A 19,620-nucleotide genomic window follows, 5' to 3' on the forward strand; every position below is an offset into this window, starting at 1 on the left:
TTAATACATTTTCTGGGACTAATTAAAAAAACTGAAAGCTTTGCTGAAGGAATAACAACCTTTATTTTCTTTTGGTTTAATATCAGATAATTAGAACCCTGATCACCAGCTGCAAAGCTATCACATGCCTACCTACCATATGTGATCAACATATCAGAAAGTAACACTGTTCCTGGGGAACTCAATATGAAATCCTAGTACTGGCAACCCCCCCCCCCCCCCAATAGGGTATAATAGTGATTCAAAAGTCATCAACATCTGTGACGCTGATCTTTAATTTTCCAGTCATCAGTGTTATTGTATACACAGACTAAAAATGTACTATGAAAGGGTTACTGGAAACGGTATTCATCTCACTGTATGCATGCCAAGCAGCAGTAAATATTTGATAAGATTTTGTGAATATACAAACCTGGTATATAATCACATGATCAAGATCCACTGTGGACCTCATTGCTTTACACTTACTGCTCTTGGTAGGAATGTATTAATAACACTCTGCTGGTGACATAGCACCTGTTTCTGCTCCATGATCTAACCAACTATGCTGATTAAGGCATGCAGCAAGGCTGTTATAGCGTAACAGGAACAAGCATATTTTACTCCCCATGTATTATATAAGTTGGGCCTCCTCCCCTCTCTAGCATGTACTACTAATTGTCTAGGCTTGTTTCTACCATCACACAATTAGTAGAAGATAAATTCATTGACTGTGTTTCTCCCTTCAGTTTAGATTATCTAACCAGTAATGCTTTCTTGAAGATTCTTCCATCCCATCCTCCGTAATGTAAAAAAAGTATGCTCAGTATCTAGGGGTACCCCTTCCTTCCACACACAATGTTTAATAATCTGCCTGTAGCATATTTTTTTACCTCTTGCTTGTTTCCATAATATTCAAATATTGCTTACTGTCCTGGGGTACCCTTCCTGTACAGAAATGCAGTGCTTGTTATCCAGACATGCTGCCTTTCCTTCTTCCAGTTTTTAATAATATACTCCATTGTATATAGTCTTCTTTCCTCCCTCCTCTCATAATATTCAAATATGCTTATTGCCTATGGGCAGCCCCCTCCTCTCCTGCAGAAATACACACTGCTTGTTACTTCCTGGAGTGCTACTGACATTATTCTAAACCATTCGGATACGCCATGCCTACATTAGTCATACCAGTCATACCACAGTGATTCAGACATGCTGCTTATGTCAATATTAGCATGTGTTTCACATGCTGCCAGTTCAATATGGATATGTAAGGCTGTCAGTATGCCTTGCTGCAGACAGGTGAAGGAGACAGGTTATAAGGAAGTGCAGCAGCAACCCCACCACTACCACCAAACACACACGCACACGTACAAAACACTAAGTACGAGTGACCAAGATGCATTGATAGTATATGATATATGAAGAATCCCTGCACTCCTGGAATTAAACCACTTAGCTCTCCACTGTAATACCGCATTTACTGCATTTACATACAGCAGACAGCTTACTGGCATTCGAGTATGCTAACAAGAGTTTGTGTCTTTCGGCTTTTCCCAGTTGGGGGTCGCCACAGCGGAACTCCGGTCTGCTAATGATTGGTAGTGGATTTTTACGTACTGGGTTACCAGCCCTGATGCACAACCTTCAATGAAGGCACGCCCCATTCACGTATGCCTCCACACAGAAGACGCTCTAGCTCAGAATCGAACGGGACAACGTCTTGCTATGAGGCGACAATGCTACCGCATCACCACCACCGCAGTTAACAGTTCAAATCAGCATTAATCTTTTACTCATTGTTTTCTGCTGCACTATACTGCCACCAGCAGAGTGACATTTACGAATTGTGGTGTCACCTCTTCAGTGTAGTGTAGCACAAAGTACACCAAGGGATTTACACAGATTTGTGCCATACAGTGTTATGTGACCCTATTTGTCTGCATCTCAGTGCCTGTCATTATTAGAACATTACCTAAACCATTATCTTTATTAGAACATATGTCATCTACTAAAAATTCATGTAATTCTTCAATAGTAACAATATTTTGCTAAGTGAAAAATTTACGTATGTTCCATTTGACAGTGATAGATATTAAGATATCTACATTCTTTCTCTCTTAAGAAGCACCATGTTATATTAAAGTGAAGTTTTTTTTATATGTTAATTTTTATGTGCTTTTAATGTCTTTATTTGTATATTCACAAATTACACAAATTCATGTTCAGATAATCAACTTGGCCTTTTGTATATGTGTTTCAGTATTAGGATTGTTTTACACTTGTCTAACCCAGATTCTCTGCATGTGGTAGTTCTTGTGTTTAGGCCAAAATTCGTCATTAATTTATTGTTGAGATTAGTGTAAGCAGTCAGTACCAAGTCCCTCTTGTAACACCAACCACATCTTCCTCCTGCAAAGACCTAAGACCATGAGATTTGTACGAAAGCAAAACCATAAAAGGGATAATAGTTGGGGTGCATTGTTTTTTTATATATCTACATATCTACTGAAACCTAATTTGTAATTTTATTGGTCATTCCTTTCTCATGATTTGCTCCACTTGAGTGTCGGTTACCTATTAATTCCCTGATTGCACAAGCAGGAAATTAGACATATTAGTCATTCTCTGACTCAGCAAAAATAGGCCACTGTGCACAACTGGAAGAAAAACAAAAGAAAGGCATTCCTGAACCATTTTTATGCGTTCCTTCTTCTGCCTCCTTCCTGTTTATGGGTTGATTAGCATTCCATGACTGAATCTGACTAGATAGCATGGTGATGTATGCTTATAAAGTAGATGTTTTAGTAGTCCAATGAAGACAGCGTCAGGACAAATTTTTAAATAAGAAAAAGGGTTGCTAAATCAAATGTGTTGAGGACATATAGTAGAGAAAACAATCCCCTTACAGGAATCTTCAAAACTATAACACAAGCATCTCACAAGTCAAAGCATTGTAAGATGTATACAGAGTCTCATGCTAGTTCAGACCACTGCAATTCACTTTCTTCATTTTAGGAAATTGAGGGTTATTAACCAAACTTGTCTTCAGTCTTCATGGAGGTCTTGTTCAGTGCACTGCTGCTCATTATAAGATCTGTCATCCTAGTCATAGATCATCTCTGTTTATCTGTGATATGTAGGTTCCATCCTGGCTCCGTACTTGCTTGGCTGATGGTTCCATAGCTGGGAAAAGTAATTCAGGTGTGGTATCACTGATAAGAAAGAAAGGGCTTCATTGCTACTTTGGTTTCCTCCTCCTCCTTGGAGAAATCACTGTTTAGAAACTCAGTGCCCTGCTTGTCTAGCTGCAGTCATTTTTATATTGGCTTATATCAGGGACAGTATCACTTAAAATAGCTTTGTCAACCCCTTCTTCATTTGGGTGTCATGTCTCTCTGTCAGTGCCATGAGTATTGTCTTCTGAGTATTTATCCCTAGTAGCCATTTCTGATATGAGTTGATTCCAAACTTAAGCCACTCTGTCCTCTTGTTGTAGTACCCATTATTCAATGGGTTTGAGTCAGTAAGGTGCAACCTGCAACAGACTGCTTTTTTGTGTTAGTCATAAACAAATATAATAGAAAACAAACAGTGCTAGACCAGTATTTGACTTAAGATGCTGATTATGTTTTTTTTTTTTTATTCTTTTTATTCTTTTAGCCACTGTGGTGCAGTGTTTAGCATTGTTGCCTCACAACAAGAGGTTCTCTCGTACGATTCTCGGCTGGAGCGCCTTCTGTGTGGGGTCTGCATGTCCTCCCCGCAGTCGAGTGGCATCCAAAAGACATGCATAGAATGGGCATACCTTTGTTGAAGGTTGGGCTTCGAGCTGGCACCTCGGCACCCGTAAAAAAATCTACTGCCAATCATTAACGGACCGGTGTTCTGCTGTGGCGACCCCAAATTGGGAAAAGCCGAAAGAAAAAGGAAATTCTTTTTATTCTTTTCTTCCTGACAGCCATCAACCCTCCCACAGTCAGTCAGCCCATTTGTTCTCCTTGGGACAAGGGCCGGTCATGGGAGGTCATCGTCCAGGCAGCCATCAGAGTTTTTCATTTTTTAAGCCCTGGTGTTTACATACATGAGGGTAAGCTAAGCCTTCCTCTGTGGGTATGCATGCTCCCGCACATGTCTCATGAACAGTACTCTAAAAAAATCAGCTTGGCACAACCAAGTGCCAGAAGCATAGCTAAGGTGGGATGAAGGGGGCAACTGCCCTGAGTGCAAAGTGCTGGGGGAGTGCGATCAACCAATCCCCATTTCTGCTTAAGGCATACCAGCTTTTAAAAGCCAGTATCGCATTTATGGTCAAACCTGAGCACTGTAGCACTCTGTGGTCAAAACTGTAGCAAGCAGTTTGCTAAAGTTTAAAAGTAAAAAAAAAAAATATATATATATATATATATATATATATATATATATATATATATTTTTTTTTTTTTTTTATTCAACTGAAACCTGAGAACTGTAGTGCTCTGTGTGGGTTACAAACAGTAACAACTGCTAGCTACAGTTTAAAAAAGAAAAGATTTTTCTTTCTTTCATTTTTCTAAAATGAGAGGGAGGAGGGTCAGAGCAGGGCACTGAAATGGGATCTGATTGGTTGGGTCAGGAGGAGGGGATGCATGTCATATTGTTGCAGTAAAAGGAACAGATTTTTTTTTTTCACTCGAAGAGCTGAGGGGGTGGGATACCGCCATAGGGCACTGGGTGAGTCAGCTATGCTTCTGCCAAGTGCACATTCCAGCACCATACAGTGTACTTCTACCTCCAGTAGATGGCAGCATTAGAGGAGGTTAGCCACCTCCCTCTCCTTTGGATGGGCAGACTAACATTCATAGCCAGCATTAGAGGAGGCCGGCCACCTCCCTCCCCTTAGGATGGACAGACTACATTTATAGGCAGCATTAGGATCTAGTGATTCACAGTTATGGGGGACCCCCTGAACATCCTTTACTGTGTGGATGCCTTGGTTGGGGAAAAAGGAGAAAAAAATGAATTCCCCAATGATCTGCTTTATCTTAAACATGGTTGCACTATAACCCTATTTAGGACAAAGACAGTAACTAGTGAAGGAATATTAAGATAATAATGAGAAGCATAAGAAAAGGAAATCCTTCCGTTCCTGATTATCAGCTTTATTTAAATAGGGTTATGCTACAACCCTGCTGGAATAACGTCAATTAGTGAATGAATGTGAGGCAAGTTCTAGAGATACCAGAACGAATGACTCAGCACTTACCTGGGGTTTTAGAAAGCACATATGTGCCCAGTTCTCAGGAATGTTTCTCACTTTCAGGAGAGTTTTATAAATACTGTCAGGATACAAGATACTGTAACGTTTAACTTCTTTGCTCAAGAATTCCGGATAAAGCCAGAAAAATTGGGGAAAAAGGCACAAAATCAGGAACACTTCTTAAATATTACTCTAATTCACTTAAAAAGTCAGTAGAGCAACATGTTTGCATCAACATGCATTTTCTGAACAATAAGAAGGATGAGAAATTAATGTCTGACATTACTGACTGACTATAATCCTCAGCTACTAACCAGAAAATCAAATACTTAATGAGGGCAGGACAAAAATGTGAGGCAAAATCAGGGACAGAAACAGATATGTATTCCTCACCTTAAGGTTACCACCTGCCTTTCTTTACAGTTTGGGCAGTTGGATCCTCTGAAACATCACAAGAAATGGCAGCTGTTCTGAGATTTTAGGACAAAAAATATTTCCTAAGTTTCCTTTTGTAGTAGTGTTATATGAAACAACAGAAACAGCTCAAATTCTACATGATTGATCACTATTAAAGAACAGTCCCTGATCTGTAGTGACAGTAGTAATGTTACACAATGTATTACATTTACTATAATCACAGTACAAGTAATACTACTATTTTATACTTGGGGGGGGGGGCAGGGGGAAAGTTTTAAGTGTGAGAGCAAGAAGTTGGTCATAATTTGTTTCATCTTCTTTCACAAACATGAGTATTGCCATTATGCTTATGTATGGTGGGAATGATTGCAGTGTATTTAAGTGTAATAAGTTGGCCATAATTTCTTTCACTTACCGTCACAAACATAAAACTTGCACATGATAGGTAGGTATCTTTGGTGGTTTGGCAGGAGCAGGATGTGAATGAAAACAACTGTTTGCTGGTACAGTGGTGCAGTGAGTAGTGTTGCCATTTCACAAGGCTTTATTAACTCTTGTGGCTGCAGCTTTTCCTATATGTTGTCTGCATGCCCTCCATATCTCTGTATGGGTTTATCCTTGTACCCTGGTTATCTTCAGCATCGCAAAGACTTGCTGTAGGTGATCTGGCATGCCTTCAGTTCCTATAAATGTGAGGATGCAGAGTGTGTGTGTGTGTGTGTGTGTGTGTGTGTGTGTGTGTGTGTGTGTGTGTGTGTGTGTGTGTGTGTGTGTGTGTGTCCTCTGCCCTGTCATGGCCAGTGTCAGAGATCTTGTGTGTGTGTGATATACAATTGATTTGTATCTGTGGACAGACACAGTAATGCCAGGCACATGTGTCAGTGGTTGGGCCTCCTTTGCGCAGAGGAATGACTGTAGCCATCTTCCATTCTTTGGTCACAAAACCTGACTGTGGGTTAGATGAAAAGTGATTCAAATGGACCAGAGAGGGCATGTTTCATGCTATTTATTAAGCATTTTGGGATGTTACTGGTGATGCTGCGGTAGCATTGTCGCCTCACAGTAAGACGCTGTCTGGTTCGATTCTCAGCAAGAGCGTCTTCTGCGTGGAGACATGCATGAATAGGCGTACCTTCGTTGAAGGTTGTGCGTCAGGGCTGGTAACTCGGCACGTAAAAATCAACTACCAATTATTAGCGGACCGGAGTTCTGCTGTGGCGACCCCTAACCGGGAAAAGCTGAAAGAAACAAACAAAACTGGAGCCCATCGATGCAGTGTTTTTGGCCTTGTAAGGTGCACTGATGACTTGTTCCCTAGTAATGGTGGAGGGTATTGTGGCATGTGTTATGTGCTTTGAACTATCATGGGGGAGTGGGAGAGAAATCTGATCTGAACCTGTCAGCCAAAAGGTTCCAGTGGCCTCCAGTTCAGTGTGGCTGATGCCATTTACAGTATGTTATGTGTATTGTTGCATATTCCACCTGAGATTACAGACATAGCTGTAGAAAGCTTTGTGGTTGTCCTTTGCCTGGGAAACTATTTTTTCTTCAAACTTAGCTTTTGAAGTATTATTTAACACTCCTAGATGCCTGTTTAGATTGGTCAGGGAGCTTGTAGCCTGTATTATTTTGTTCCTCCTATGCTTGGCCAAGATTTTTTTTCTTTTGTTGTATAACCAATTGATATTGTAATTTCACCCGGGTGGCTTGTCTTTTGATTTTGTCTTATTCTTAATACGAGTGTGCATAGCTTGCTCTATACAGCCATCAATATGGCTGTACAGAGATTTTGTAAATATCTCAGCATATGTTATGGTGTTTACTGGGTTTAGGGCTACCTAAAATTTAGCCAAGGTGTCACTTAGTAGAGAGAGGTTAGCCTTGGAATAGTTCCTAAAGGTTTTTGGTTTCACTGGATCCCCAGATCTAATTTTTATTTCAAGCAATACTGCCTTATGGTCAGATCTGACGAGCAAAGACATTATATTGGGTAAGGAACATCTCCCCCGCCCATGTCTGTGAGTACAAGTTCATGGATGTTGGTATCCCTAATAGAAGAATGGAGCAACTGGTCCAGGATGTTGGTATTAACAAAGTTTAGGAATCTCTGGGCTTGTGCTTTAGAAGTGGTGTAGGATTCCAAATCTATAGAGAGGTAGTTGAGATTCCCCCATGAATATCATATTGTGTGAATGTTGAGGGACTCTAGTACACTGAGATAGGTAGCATGAGTTTCCTGGGACATGGAGGGGGACCTATAGGTTGCAAGGATATGTTATGAGATCCTTTATATGTTGAATTGCACATTCCAGTGGGTCACCATACACTTTAACTGGTCTGGATGTGAATTTGGTTTTAATACAGACTGAGACTCCTCTACCTTTAGTTCCCTCCTGCACAGTAACTTGTCTAAAAGTGTGAAAGGCATCATAACCTTGCATTGTTGGGGTACTCTCCATGAATTTAAACCATGTCTCCATTACTACATAGATGTCTACACTTGTCAGGGAGAGGAAGGCTTGCAGGGAGAGGAGTTTCTTATTAAGATTTCTAACATTGAGTAGTACTACCTTCAGATATTCCTTCATAGATTTAGTTAAGTCGAGAGATTTATCAGCATGGCATTGCCTAAAAAAGGCGCACTCAGGATGAAAAGGTCTTTGCCAATATCTGTAAGCCTAGAGGGGATAAGTGTAAATCATCCCTTGCAAAGCAGTGCGGTATGTCTACCATATCCTCCTAGGCCATCAAATATTGTACCCCCTTGGACTGACACCAGAAGCTAAATCAGTTGTTAAAATCAATCATTTTCTGCTAGTAATATGGCATCATCCTTGGGGAAGGTAGTATGCTGCTCAGTGCTAGGCTCATACGTGCCTGAGTCACATAATCAGTGAGCTCAATCATGTCTCGCTTCATATAGTCAAGGGAGGTACATCTCAGGTAATTAACACCCACATGGACTGTGACAGAGTTGTACTCATACATGTGGTTCAATGCCCTGAGTGCCTATGTGACTTGATGGATCCTAGTCCTGGAAAGGTAGCTAACCATGACTCTCTCCTTACTAAGTATGGTGAGGGGCACATCTCTGTACCTCACTACAGAATCACCAATAACCAGGAAATTTGGTTGTGCACTGGTATTCCTTAAAGGCTTGGCAGTAGAGGCATTGGATACAGTGTTATTATGTATAGCTGCAGGTAGTGATTTAACAGTGTGTTTACGTGATGACTGAGGACCCTTTTTTGATTATGCTGTGCAGGAGGTCTTAGTGTTTTAGGAAGGTTACTGTAAGTGCCTCGCCATAAGTAGTTTATGTGTAGGGTCTTTACTCTGTGCAGTAGGCATGGTACAAGTGTCACTGACAACCTCTAGAAGATTGGTTTTGGTTGTATGACAGAGTTTAGCCTTCAGTGTTAAAGTGTATTTACACCTCTCGCATACTTCATCTGTTTTATTAAGAATAAGTGGGTTGTCAGTGTACATGAGGCAATTGCTACAGTGCCTCAGAATACCCATCTCAACCAGACTGACCACAGTGAGAGTCAATAAGTGCATATCCATGGCTACGGATCTAATAGGGAGAAGTGAGGGAAATATAAATATTGAATAGGTCAATAAGACAAGGAATTTGATGAGCAATGCTCAGCTATGTGCAAATTAAATGCTCTGGTAGTTAAAAAATCTGTCCAGATAGTAAGGGTATTTTAAGGGATACTTACACTGTGAGAGATCAAAGTCTACACAGATTATAAGGGAGGGAATTGCACTGCAAGATACTGGTGACTATATATCATAGCTGGCCTTAGGCGTAGGCCAACTAGGCGGCCGCCTAGGGCACCAGTCTAGCAGGGGCACTTTTCCAGTATTTATTTGGTTTAGGTAGACCAGGATGGGGGCACCAGGTCATGCGGTGGAGGGTGCCATGGAGCCCTTTTGCCTAGGGCACCAGTTGACCTAGGGCCGCTCCTGCTATAAATATATATATATATATATATATATATATATATATATATATATACACATATATATATACACATATATATATATATATATATATATATATATATATATATATATATATGTATATATATATTACTGTTAGATGCTGCTGCACAGAAAGCAGCAGTTCTAACTAAATACTGTAAAAAGTCAAAAAGTGCAGATATTCAGCACAGAAGCGCTTAATTAATGCAGCTCTGACAAAACAATATGAAAAAAACATTAAAACAATGGATATGGTAATGTAAGTCTTAGCTTGCTCATAGGTTAGGAACCAAGCATTTGCAACTGTGGCACTTAAATAGCAGGGGAGATTCAATTAAGAAAACACAAACAAGGCACTTTGACCAATCAATAGCAGCACACTCTTCTTTCCTTTACACAGTCCTCGGCCAGAAAACAACTCTGGTCCCCTCTACTCTCACTAAAGTGGAACCAATGCAGTTCTAACTAAAGGCTGTAAAAAATGTCAAAAAATGCAGATATTCAAAACAGAAGCACTCAATTAATGCAGCTATGACTAAAAGAATACAAGAAACAAGTGAAACAGTGGATATGATAATGTAATTCTTAGCTTTTGTAGAGTTTGGCAGAAACCAGCAATGCTCTTCTTCTCAAGTAGCATGGTCGCCAAACAAAGCCAAATGCCCCAGGCAAAAAGATTCAAAATTTTAAAGAGGCTAACCCTCTAACCAGTCAAATAAAGGCACAGTTAGATTTCCAACAGCAATTCCCAGCTGAAAAGGGCGTAGGTTATTCTGTCCTAGGACAAGAGTGCAGACCACAAACTTTCCTAATGTAAAATAACTGGTTTGGAGCCCAAGTACTTAAACCAGAATAATGGCACTTAGAATAACAGGCATAATAAGCCTTCTCCAGCAATTCCCAGTTCAGAAGGGTATAGGCTTACCCCCTCCTCCCACAAGAGTGCAGACTCCAAACCTTCTTAATGTAAAATAACTGGTTTGGAGCCCAAGTGCTTAAACTAGAACTAAAACACTTTTTGAGTAACAGACACAATAAGCATTCAGACAAGAATTCCCAGCTCAGAATGGTGTAATCTACCTCTTCTGCCACAAGAGTGTAGAATACCAACCTTCCTTGTGTAAAATAACTAATCTGAAGCCCAAGTGCTTAAAGCAGAACTAAGAGGCTCAGAATAAATGTTGCAATATAATCAGGCTAGTAACAGGCAGTAATAAAAGCAGCAGATTAAATGTAACTGAACACTTTAAGAATGTGCAATAAAAAGCTAAATAATGTAGGAAGAAGCACAAACAGTAAAAAAAGCAGAATAAAGTGCAAATTTTTTTAAGTAAGTGGGAAGGAAGGAAACAGAAGATAATTCAAGTTTAAGAGAGTAAGGGGGATGGCTTTCCCAGTTGATCTCTCAGTGCTCAGTAGAATGAGCTGATGAAATGAGACCGGGAGGAGTGTCCAAAATCAGAGTTATAGAAGGGGTAGGCAACTCAAAAGCCATCAAGTTTAAAAGCATGAGTAAAGGGTAAGAAAAATCAGATGCAGACAGAGATCATAAGCAGAGAACAGCAAGTCAAACAAACTCTACAGCTAAATAAAGAAGCCACTAAATATTTACAGTTAAACGAGGAATGCTATTTCTCAGATCCTCCCACTGATTAGCTGGATGTCATTCACTATCTGCAAAATATTTTTTTCCTAACTTACCCTAGCCAAGACCTTTTAACATTCCAAAAGAGACCAACAAATGTAAAACAAAACAAAATGCAATATAAGAAAAATATAAAAAAATAGAAGTAACTAAACCTTAAGTAACTCCAATCCAAAATCAAATGCAGACAGAGACCTGCAATAGTTAGACAGAGAACAGCAAGTCAAACAAGCACTACAGCTAAATAAAGACGGCAATACATATTTCTAGTTAAATTAGGGATGCTATTTCTCAGATCCTCCCACTAATTAGCTGGATGTTATTCACTGTTTGCAAAATAATTCTTTTGTAACTGGCCCTAGCCAAGAACTCTTAAACCTCCAAAAAGAACAAAAAACTTAAAACAAAACAATATGCAAAATAAGAAAAAGATAAAAAATAGAAGTAACCAAACCTTAAATGAATAACTCCAATCCAAAGCACTGTAACTAAATAGCAGTCACAATGAATGTGACTCTGTGATATGGGCCAACTTGCAGTGGTATGCAAACCTGTCATAATGTGAGAACATTGTAATTACATTGTCAATGTGTACTACACCTAAGGTTTTGTAGCATGAATAAAAAGTTGTGTGGGAGGTATGATGACAGTGATAGGATGATACTTAGACTGGTATTGTCCAGAGGGCCCTTAACCTAACACTTGCTGGGGAGCCCCCAAAATGCTAACATCGGCCCTTTCAACATTGGCCAGTTACTACTGTCCTCCCCCACATGGTTTCATTGTCATAGAAACTAATCGCTGTCAGGCCATCTGGCTGTTTAAACTGCACTTGCCAAATAACCATGGTAGTTTCTTTTTGGCAAGTGGTCTTCTCTGACCTGTGGTGTAATGGTGTCTAGAATTTGCAACTCCTTCAGCCAGCTGGTATGTAGCCCTGGGTTGAAAAGTTTGTTAAAGTCAATGCAAAGTACCTTACAGACCTACTTCAAAGCCTACAGATAAAGCACAACAGGAAATTAGCAGAGTACAGGAACATAGCAATTTCAGAAGTCCTGTTTTTTCCAGATGTACAAATTCTTTCTGTGCAACCTGAACTAGGAAGTTATTTCCTTCTCTAAGTGAAACAATTCTTACCAAGTTATTAAACTAAAAATACTCGGGTTGAGTCAACTGCAGATTATTATTTCTTATGCTTTGGCTTAAAAGATTTTTTCCTGTATGGCAAGATTTTTGTTTACAGTAATCTCCAGACCTGTCACATAGCATAATTGTTATAGGGCTATGCTTACAAGTAAATGAAAAAAATGTTCACAAACCTGAGAACATTAGCAAAGTAATCCAACAAAAATTTAAAAGGGCGTATCTGAAGATTTCTCTACAGAGCAATAAAAGACATGTAGCTCTTAGAGAGCATTATTTAAAAGCTGGATGAAGGAGCTGAAGGCATGAATTTTTAAACTTTGGAATATAAAGTAAAATATACCCATTTAGGGGTCTGGAGTGATACATCACTGCAAGTCTTATTGGCAGTAAATCTAGTGCCAGAGTTTTATCAGGACTGGTTGTGTTACACTGTACATCAAAATCAAAAGAGGTTTTCTTAACTATGTGGAACAGACAGACTAAAAGGTGACATACGGGTGAGGCAGCTGCAAAGGATGTAGCTGCAGCACTCAAGAGGACTAGAAAGCCTACAATTCTCCTTCCTTCATCATAGTATTTTCATATCTGTATGAAAGTATCTCATGAACCTCCTCTCTGAGTCATAACAATAGTCCTTCCTTACCACCATCCATCAAAAAAAACAATGTGTAACTTTAGCCATTCTTCACAAATACTGAAAAAAAGCAAACCAGATTGTGCTTCACATGGTCAAAACCATGCAAGCAATACAAGAAATGATAAGTACTTTAACCAGATCCTTGCTGGTTCTATAACAAGCCTAGCCCGGGTGCAGTTGGTTATGACTACATGAAGCCCCTCATCTCTGAACTACCGCATAAGCTCACATTATAAAACCTTTAAAATTCTTATCAGCCTGTTAGTTTTCCCCTTTGATATGAATCCTCTCCTGTGAGAGGAAAAAAATAGTGCTATAAGGTACCAGTAGATGCACAATTTGGATGGCGTCCTTCTGTCCCCCCAAAAGATAGCCGTCTGATATGTATCAAGTGTCATAAGTTATCTTCACTCACAGCTTAGCAAGAGCTGGAACTAGGAAAGGATGCCATCCAGAGTCTTGATGACTGTTTTAACTGCATTAGCCAGATATCAATGGTACTTTCTTTTTGGCAAGGTCTTCTCTGACCTATGCTCAGACTTTTACATAAAGCAATATTACTTTCTTGAAATTAGTTAAGGAAACAATGACCATGATGTATAGAATGTAGAAGTTCTTGGAGAGAGATAGCAAGTTTTTTGGATGATCACTTGGTTGTGTACCACCTATCTACACACACACACACACACACACACACACACACACACACGCACACACACACACACACACACACACACACACACACACACACACACACACACACACACACACACGCACGCACACACACGCACACACACACACACACACACACACACACACACACACACACACACACACACATATAGCAAAACAAATAGTACTTCCAACAAATCATGCAGCACCCCATACACTAATGTTTTCCTTCTTAGGTCATGATACAAGAATACTGACATGCTAAGGATCTCTGAAATTTATTTTACCTGAATTTTATATCATATTAAGTGAGTCCATTGAAGTTCAGCCATTCACTGTTCCTTTTTTTTTTCTTAGCATATATGCAGAGACATAGAACAACTGAATTCCATAACGCCTGGTACCCGGTGGAAATAAATGGAACGTGTATTATGTAAAACAACAATCGCTTCTTGTCAAACAAGTTTTCACAAACCTCAACTGAGAAAACTGAGAAGGAAGAACTGCAGGGCAGTAAGTGAGCAGAGACATATAATGCTTGAAAAGGACAATTACATACTCTTTTTACATTTTTGGCATTTTCAAGTTGTGCAACAAAATTGAGTCCGTGTTAAATGAATAACTTCAGGCTCTCTACTAATACAGAATGTTCTTGGGATACTGAAATGAAACTGAAACATGAGTTGTTGTCACTGAACTGTTTCCAGGTGACTACAAATCACGAGTATGAATACATTTATCTAAAGAATATTAAAACAGTTTTGCTCCAAAGGATTCATCAATGTTGCAGTAGTGCAAATGACAGATCTGGAAATTCTGTAAAACTGCTGACTCAAAAATGGTTCTTTCAGTTAGCCAGAAATCTGCTTGAGATGGGCAGATCACAATCCAGCATAGTTTGTATGACAGGATGCTTCAGGATTTCAATGGATCTGTAGTGTTTCCTATTTTTCCAATGGAACTTGGTTTCAGTGGGCTGTCATAAGAGGTGAAATAATCTATAGCAAAAATGGAGCAATTTGTCCGAGCTAAAGGAAACAAGTACACATGAATGAAATGCCAAATAAATCTGGGAGCTCTGGATGCTTATGTTTTCATTCTTAAAGTTATTTAGTAAAGACTGCTCCCTCCCTTAGTATGTGCTCAGACCTTTCCAGAGGTGTTTCATTTTGCACTGAAATCACCAGAAACCTCCTATGTTTTACTAGGGATACCCTGCAAATAAACACACACTATGTGAAATATGCAAGCAAGTATGTTTTTGAGCAAAGAAGTACAGTTAACAGCACAGACTGTTCGTTTGTGTCTTTCGGCTTTTTCCGGTTAGGGGTCACCACAGCAGAACTCCGGTCCGCTAATGATTGGCAGTAGATTTTTACGTGCTGGCTTGCCGGGCCTAACGCACAACCTTCAATGAAGGAACACCCATTCACGCATGTCGACACACAGAAGACGCTCTAACTGAGAATCGAACGGGCAACGTCTAATTGTGAGGCAACAACACTACCGCAGCACCACCACCAGTGCTAACAGCACAGACTGTACACAGTTATAAAGAACCAGCAGTGCTCGTCTGGACACAAGACTACCTCATTTTATAGCCTTAGCTAAACAGAGAACAATGATCTGCAATCTGAAACTTGAACATTTATGTAGCAAACTTTGAAGTTTATGAATCTCTGGTATGCATATGAAGGTGGCACAAAGGCCTTGTCTAAAAAAGAAAGATCTGTATCATTCTTAATAATTTTCATGAAATGAAGGACTGACTTTTCCAGAAATTATTCTTATCAGGTATATGTTAGAGAGCAGTTTCAAAAGTACTTGAAACATGAACAAACTGTTTGTATTGCTAACACTCCACTAAGCAAAGTCCCAACCACAAGATGTGATGCCAACAGCTGAGGAAATGTTCTATTAATGTCCAGAGAATCTCCTGCAGCAAGCTGAAGTTTATGGTCACGTTTAATGTATGTAGGCTAGAATTTTTTTTAAAAAAGGTTCTCATATCATTGAGGGTATCTTTGGATAGGAAATTACTAAGAAGCTTAAAACATAAGACTCCTAAGAAGAATTTTATCTATGCCTAAAATATTCAGTCTGCTTTGGCTTTGATGGAGCTTACACGTAGTAAAAAAAAAAACAGAACAGTGCAGTTCTGCCTGTTAGAGACTATGTTATAATTAATCACCACAAACTATTTGTTAACTATTTGTATGAGACCTCAGTAATTTTTTTTCGGCCACAAAATGCATTGGATATCTATCAGTAAACAATGCACCGAGACTGTGTGTTCCAGTACCTGTCTGGTCAAAAAACATTATCAGTCACCTGAGGTACCTTCCAAAAGTTAACTATGTGTCCTTTGTTTGTCATCTTAACAAAGGTAAGATAAAATTAGCACTTAATTTCAAGGTGGGGCTTTAAAAGTTTGACAGTTTCTTATAACTAAGCACTTTGCTGTAAATGGTAATTGTATTGCTATGTCTGTCTAACCAGATTGTACCTTTTGTACTGTTGTTGGCCTTCTTACAAACTGTGTAAGGGAGGTGGCTACCAGGGAAAATAGCCACAAATATATATATATAGTTATCTTTCAGTTCACGTCTGTCAATATGGTGATGTAATGTTTATCAACTTGTTTTGTTAACTGATTTCTTAGAATGCAGCATAGTAAATTTTAGTGTAAAGAAAAATCTAAACTACTGCAAGATTTTTATATTGTAAAGCAAGACCAGCAGCCATACTTTGGTCTCAAAATACTCTTAGTTTAAAAAGAGACCGTTGATAAAAGTAGTAGCTCAAATAATTTATTTTTATCTTGCATTGAAGTGTAAGATGGATTTCCAGCCTGTTGTGACATGAGAATGTGATAGTATTTCCAGGTCCTTTCCCAGTGTATATTTTATGGATTTAGGAACATTGTTGAGACAGCCTCACACAGTACAAGAGAAGTTAAGGAGATATTTAACTTGAAAGTAGTGGCTACGTGGCTATAAGGTCATTCTTATGTTAAGAATATGTGCATCACGAAAACATACATAACATGAAGTACAACAAAAATGGTCCCTTGCACAAATTATTTAGTACTGACAAGTCCAGGCAATAATCAGGCAGATCAAACATCCAGCAAAACCAAAGGATTTTAAAGGCACTAATTTGCTGGCAAATGTCAGGGTTATATAAACAATGTATATGTTTGTGAAATGGAATGTAGAGTAGCTGTACTTTTTAAAAGAAAAAAAAAAAGCTTTATTTTAATAAACTATAACTTATCTAGTCAGGCTTGGGAAAGGCCTTTAGAAAGCCTTATCCTTTCATTATGAATATGTGACCAACAAATGAAGGATTATGAAATGTCAGTAGACAGTCGCCAAGTTCGAATTTCCATATACATTTCACAAAGCATCACCTGGGTAAGACTCTCTAGTTGTCAGTGTGCAGAATTATGAGAATTCTTACTTGGTTGCTTACCTACTTTCTATAAATGGATACACAAATATGTATAGAAACAATCTGCTTTTCTTATTAACTTCAAGAAGTTGCCTTATATATCATCTTTCAGAATACTTAACAGTTGTTAGAAGAACTGTATACATATCTTGTTTTATAGTAGCTGATCAGCTTGAAGAAAATTAGTGACAGTCTTTGCCAAATCCTTCCATCACTGAAAGCACCATCAGAAGGAGGTCAACCTACCCGTAGGTGTTACAACCTAAGACTTGGATGTATTTAGTTGGGATAATGCAGAACCTCTCCTACATGCTTGTTTTGGGGTAGTCTCCGCTACTCAATCAACATTCCATGACTAGACCGTTCAGTGAAATGTCCCTTTACCTGTTCAGTCAGTCTGTCTGTAAGTCAAAGAGGGGCTGCTCTGATATCCCAAATCTAACCCACCACTCTTATACCTTTAGGAGTACACTCAAACGCATGCAGATGTGTTTATGATGAAATGCTTTAACAAGTACGTTAGCAATAAATATTTTAAAATGTTCTTGAATGTCCTCATTTCCACAGAAACTGCACATTGAACATTTTGGTTAAGAAGAATGATTCTTACAGCACAGAAATATGTTATTAATAAAATAAGTTTTAAATCCATTACAAGTGATTGTTTATGAATAAACTCTTAAAATGTTTTACAAAGGCTGAACTAGAGAAATCTGCTGATGTTTCTCTAGAAGAAAGCATCATTTCACTGAGCTCTGCCAAGTATCTAAACAGACCACACGTTTTCCTTCCTTTTAACTTGGCACCATAATTCAGTGATGTGACCACAACCATGTTTTCTGAATCAAAGATGTGAGTAGCAGATAAGATAATATATGGTCCACTCAGTGGGTGACAAACAAGTTAATATTTGCCCCACTCAGTCTGCCATTTTTATATATACTGGACACATTGTCAGTCATAGTATCCAGCATACAAATTTCTCATTTTGAGAACAGTTTGTCTCATGCATTCTTAAATATACTTTGATTTTGAATTTACTATATCTGTAAAACATCTACGCTGTATGTCTGTTATACATAATCTCTCTTGAAAAAACACTTCCTCACATTATACCTGAATATCTACCTCTCATCTTCAGATAATAGCCCCTTACTTCACATGTGTCTGTTTTTTTATAAACATTGCCATTATTGTGGACTCTGTTAATTACCTACAACACATAAACTTCCCTAACTTTTCTTTTTCTTGAATACAGATACTAAGTGTATGCTTTGTGTGTCATCACGTGGAATGTGGTACAGGCTATGCACTATTGTGTGTCATCACATGGAATGTGGTACAGGCTGTGCACTATTTTACATATGTAGCTCAGTATTACTTCTGTCTCATTTGTCCTTGTGGACATGGTCTTTTTGGACTTCACACAGAAAGCAGACAGCTCCTCTGTTTAGTGCAACTGTAGCAGTTATGGTCACCATCAGACTATAGCTTTCAACTTCTTTACTCAAGAATTCTAGACAAAACCAAAAATAATAGGTGGGGAAAGGCCCTGAATCAGGAACAATGTTTAAAAGTTACTCTCATTTACTTAAAAAGTTAATAGAAAAAAAGATTTTGTATCACCATGCATTTTCTGAACAGTAAAAAGTATGAAACTGTAATGTCTGGCATTTATAACTGAGTGTAATCCTTAGTGAGTTACCAGAAAACCAAAAATGTTATGCCTATCAAAAGAAAAATATTAGGTAAAATCAGGGACAGTTGAGAGGCATCTATTAGATCTCTGATAACATTAATTGAAATATATACTTCTGGGCATTTTAAATAAAACACATACAGATACCAGTGGTTAGTTCTTATGAAGGAAAGTATGGAAAAGTGGCAGTCAAATTCATTTTTAATTACTGTGGATGGAAAGTAGTTTAGTATGTTCTAATCTAAATATGTTAGGTTTGGTTTAACTGTTAATTACCTTGGTAGGTACATAGTGATGTACTGAGTTTAAAATGTTCTTGCTAAATGCAAAAGTAAAAAAATGAGGTTAGTATTTGAAAAAAATGTGAAAAAAAATCACAGTCTGTAGAAGCCTGAGAGGCTTCATTCGCTGAGCTTTTGGAAAGTACTTAATCATAAGCTGTACATTATCTCCTGCATATAATTGACTGATTTACATTGGGCATTATCATGAATTATACAACGACCCAAATATGAAAGTTTTTCTCCAAAGGATTCAGCTTTTTTTAAAGCTATTTCGCTATGTTAAACTCTTTTAACATAGCGAGACACCTTTTAAAAAGCAACGGAGATCTTCCTTTCTCCGTTGCTTCCACACACAGTCTGATGTAATGCATAACCATACGCATGCACAGTACATCAGAACTGCCGCAGAATACTGGACAGCTGCAGAAGGGCAGCAAGGAGGCATTATACAATGCCATT

At 38.6% G+C, this 19,620-nt stretch overlaps 1 protein-coding gene across 1 annotated transcript in view; it reads left to right on the plus strand.

The window, feature by feature from the left end:
* The window catches only part of LOC122787401 (GRAM domain-containing protein 2B-like), an 82,303-nt gene extending 62,838 nt beyond the window's left edge, over window positions 1–19,465 (plus strand). Inside the window, exon 13 of the mRNA XM_044054095.1 lies at window positions 14,083–19,465. Coding sequence (XP_043910030.1) covers window positions 14,083–14,101 — 19 coding nt within the window. The 3' untranslated portion in view covers window positions 14,102–19,465. The remainder of the gene's footprint in view (window positions 1–14,082) is intronic.
* Window positions 19,466–19,620: the final 155 nt, after the last annotated feature.

This window comes from Protopterus annectens, chromosome 13.part0 (assembly GCF_019279795.1).
Source record: "Protopterus annectens isolate FY-2018-M chromosome 13.part0, PAN1.0, whole genome shotgun sequence".
Lineage (NCBI taxonomy): Eukaryota > Metazoa > Chordata > Ceratodontiformes > Protopteridae > Protopterus > Protopterus annectens.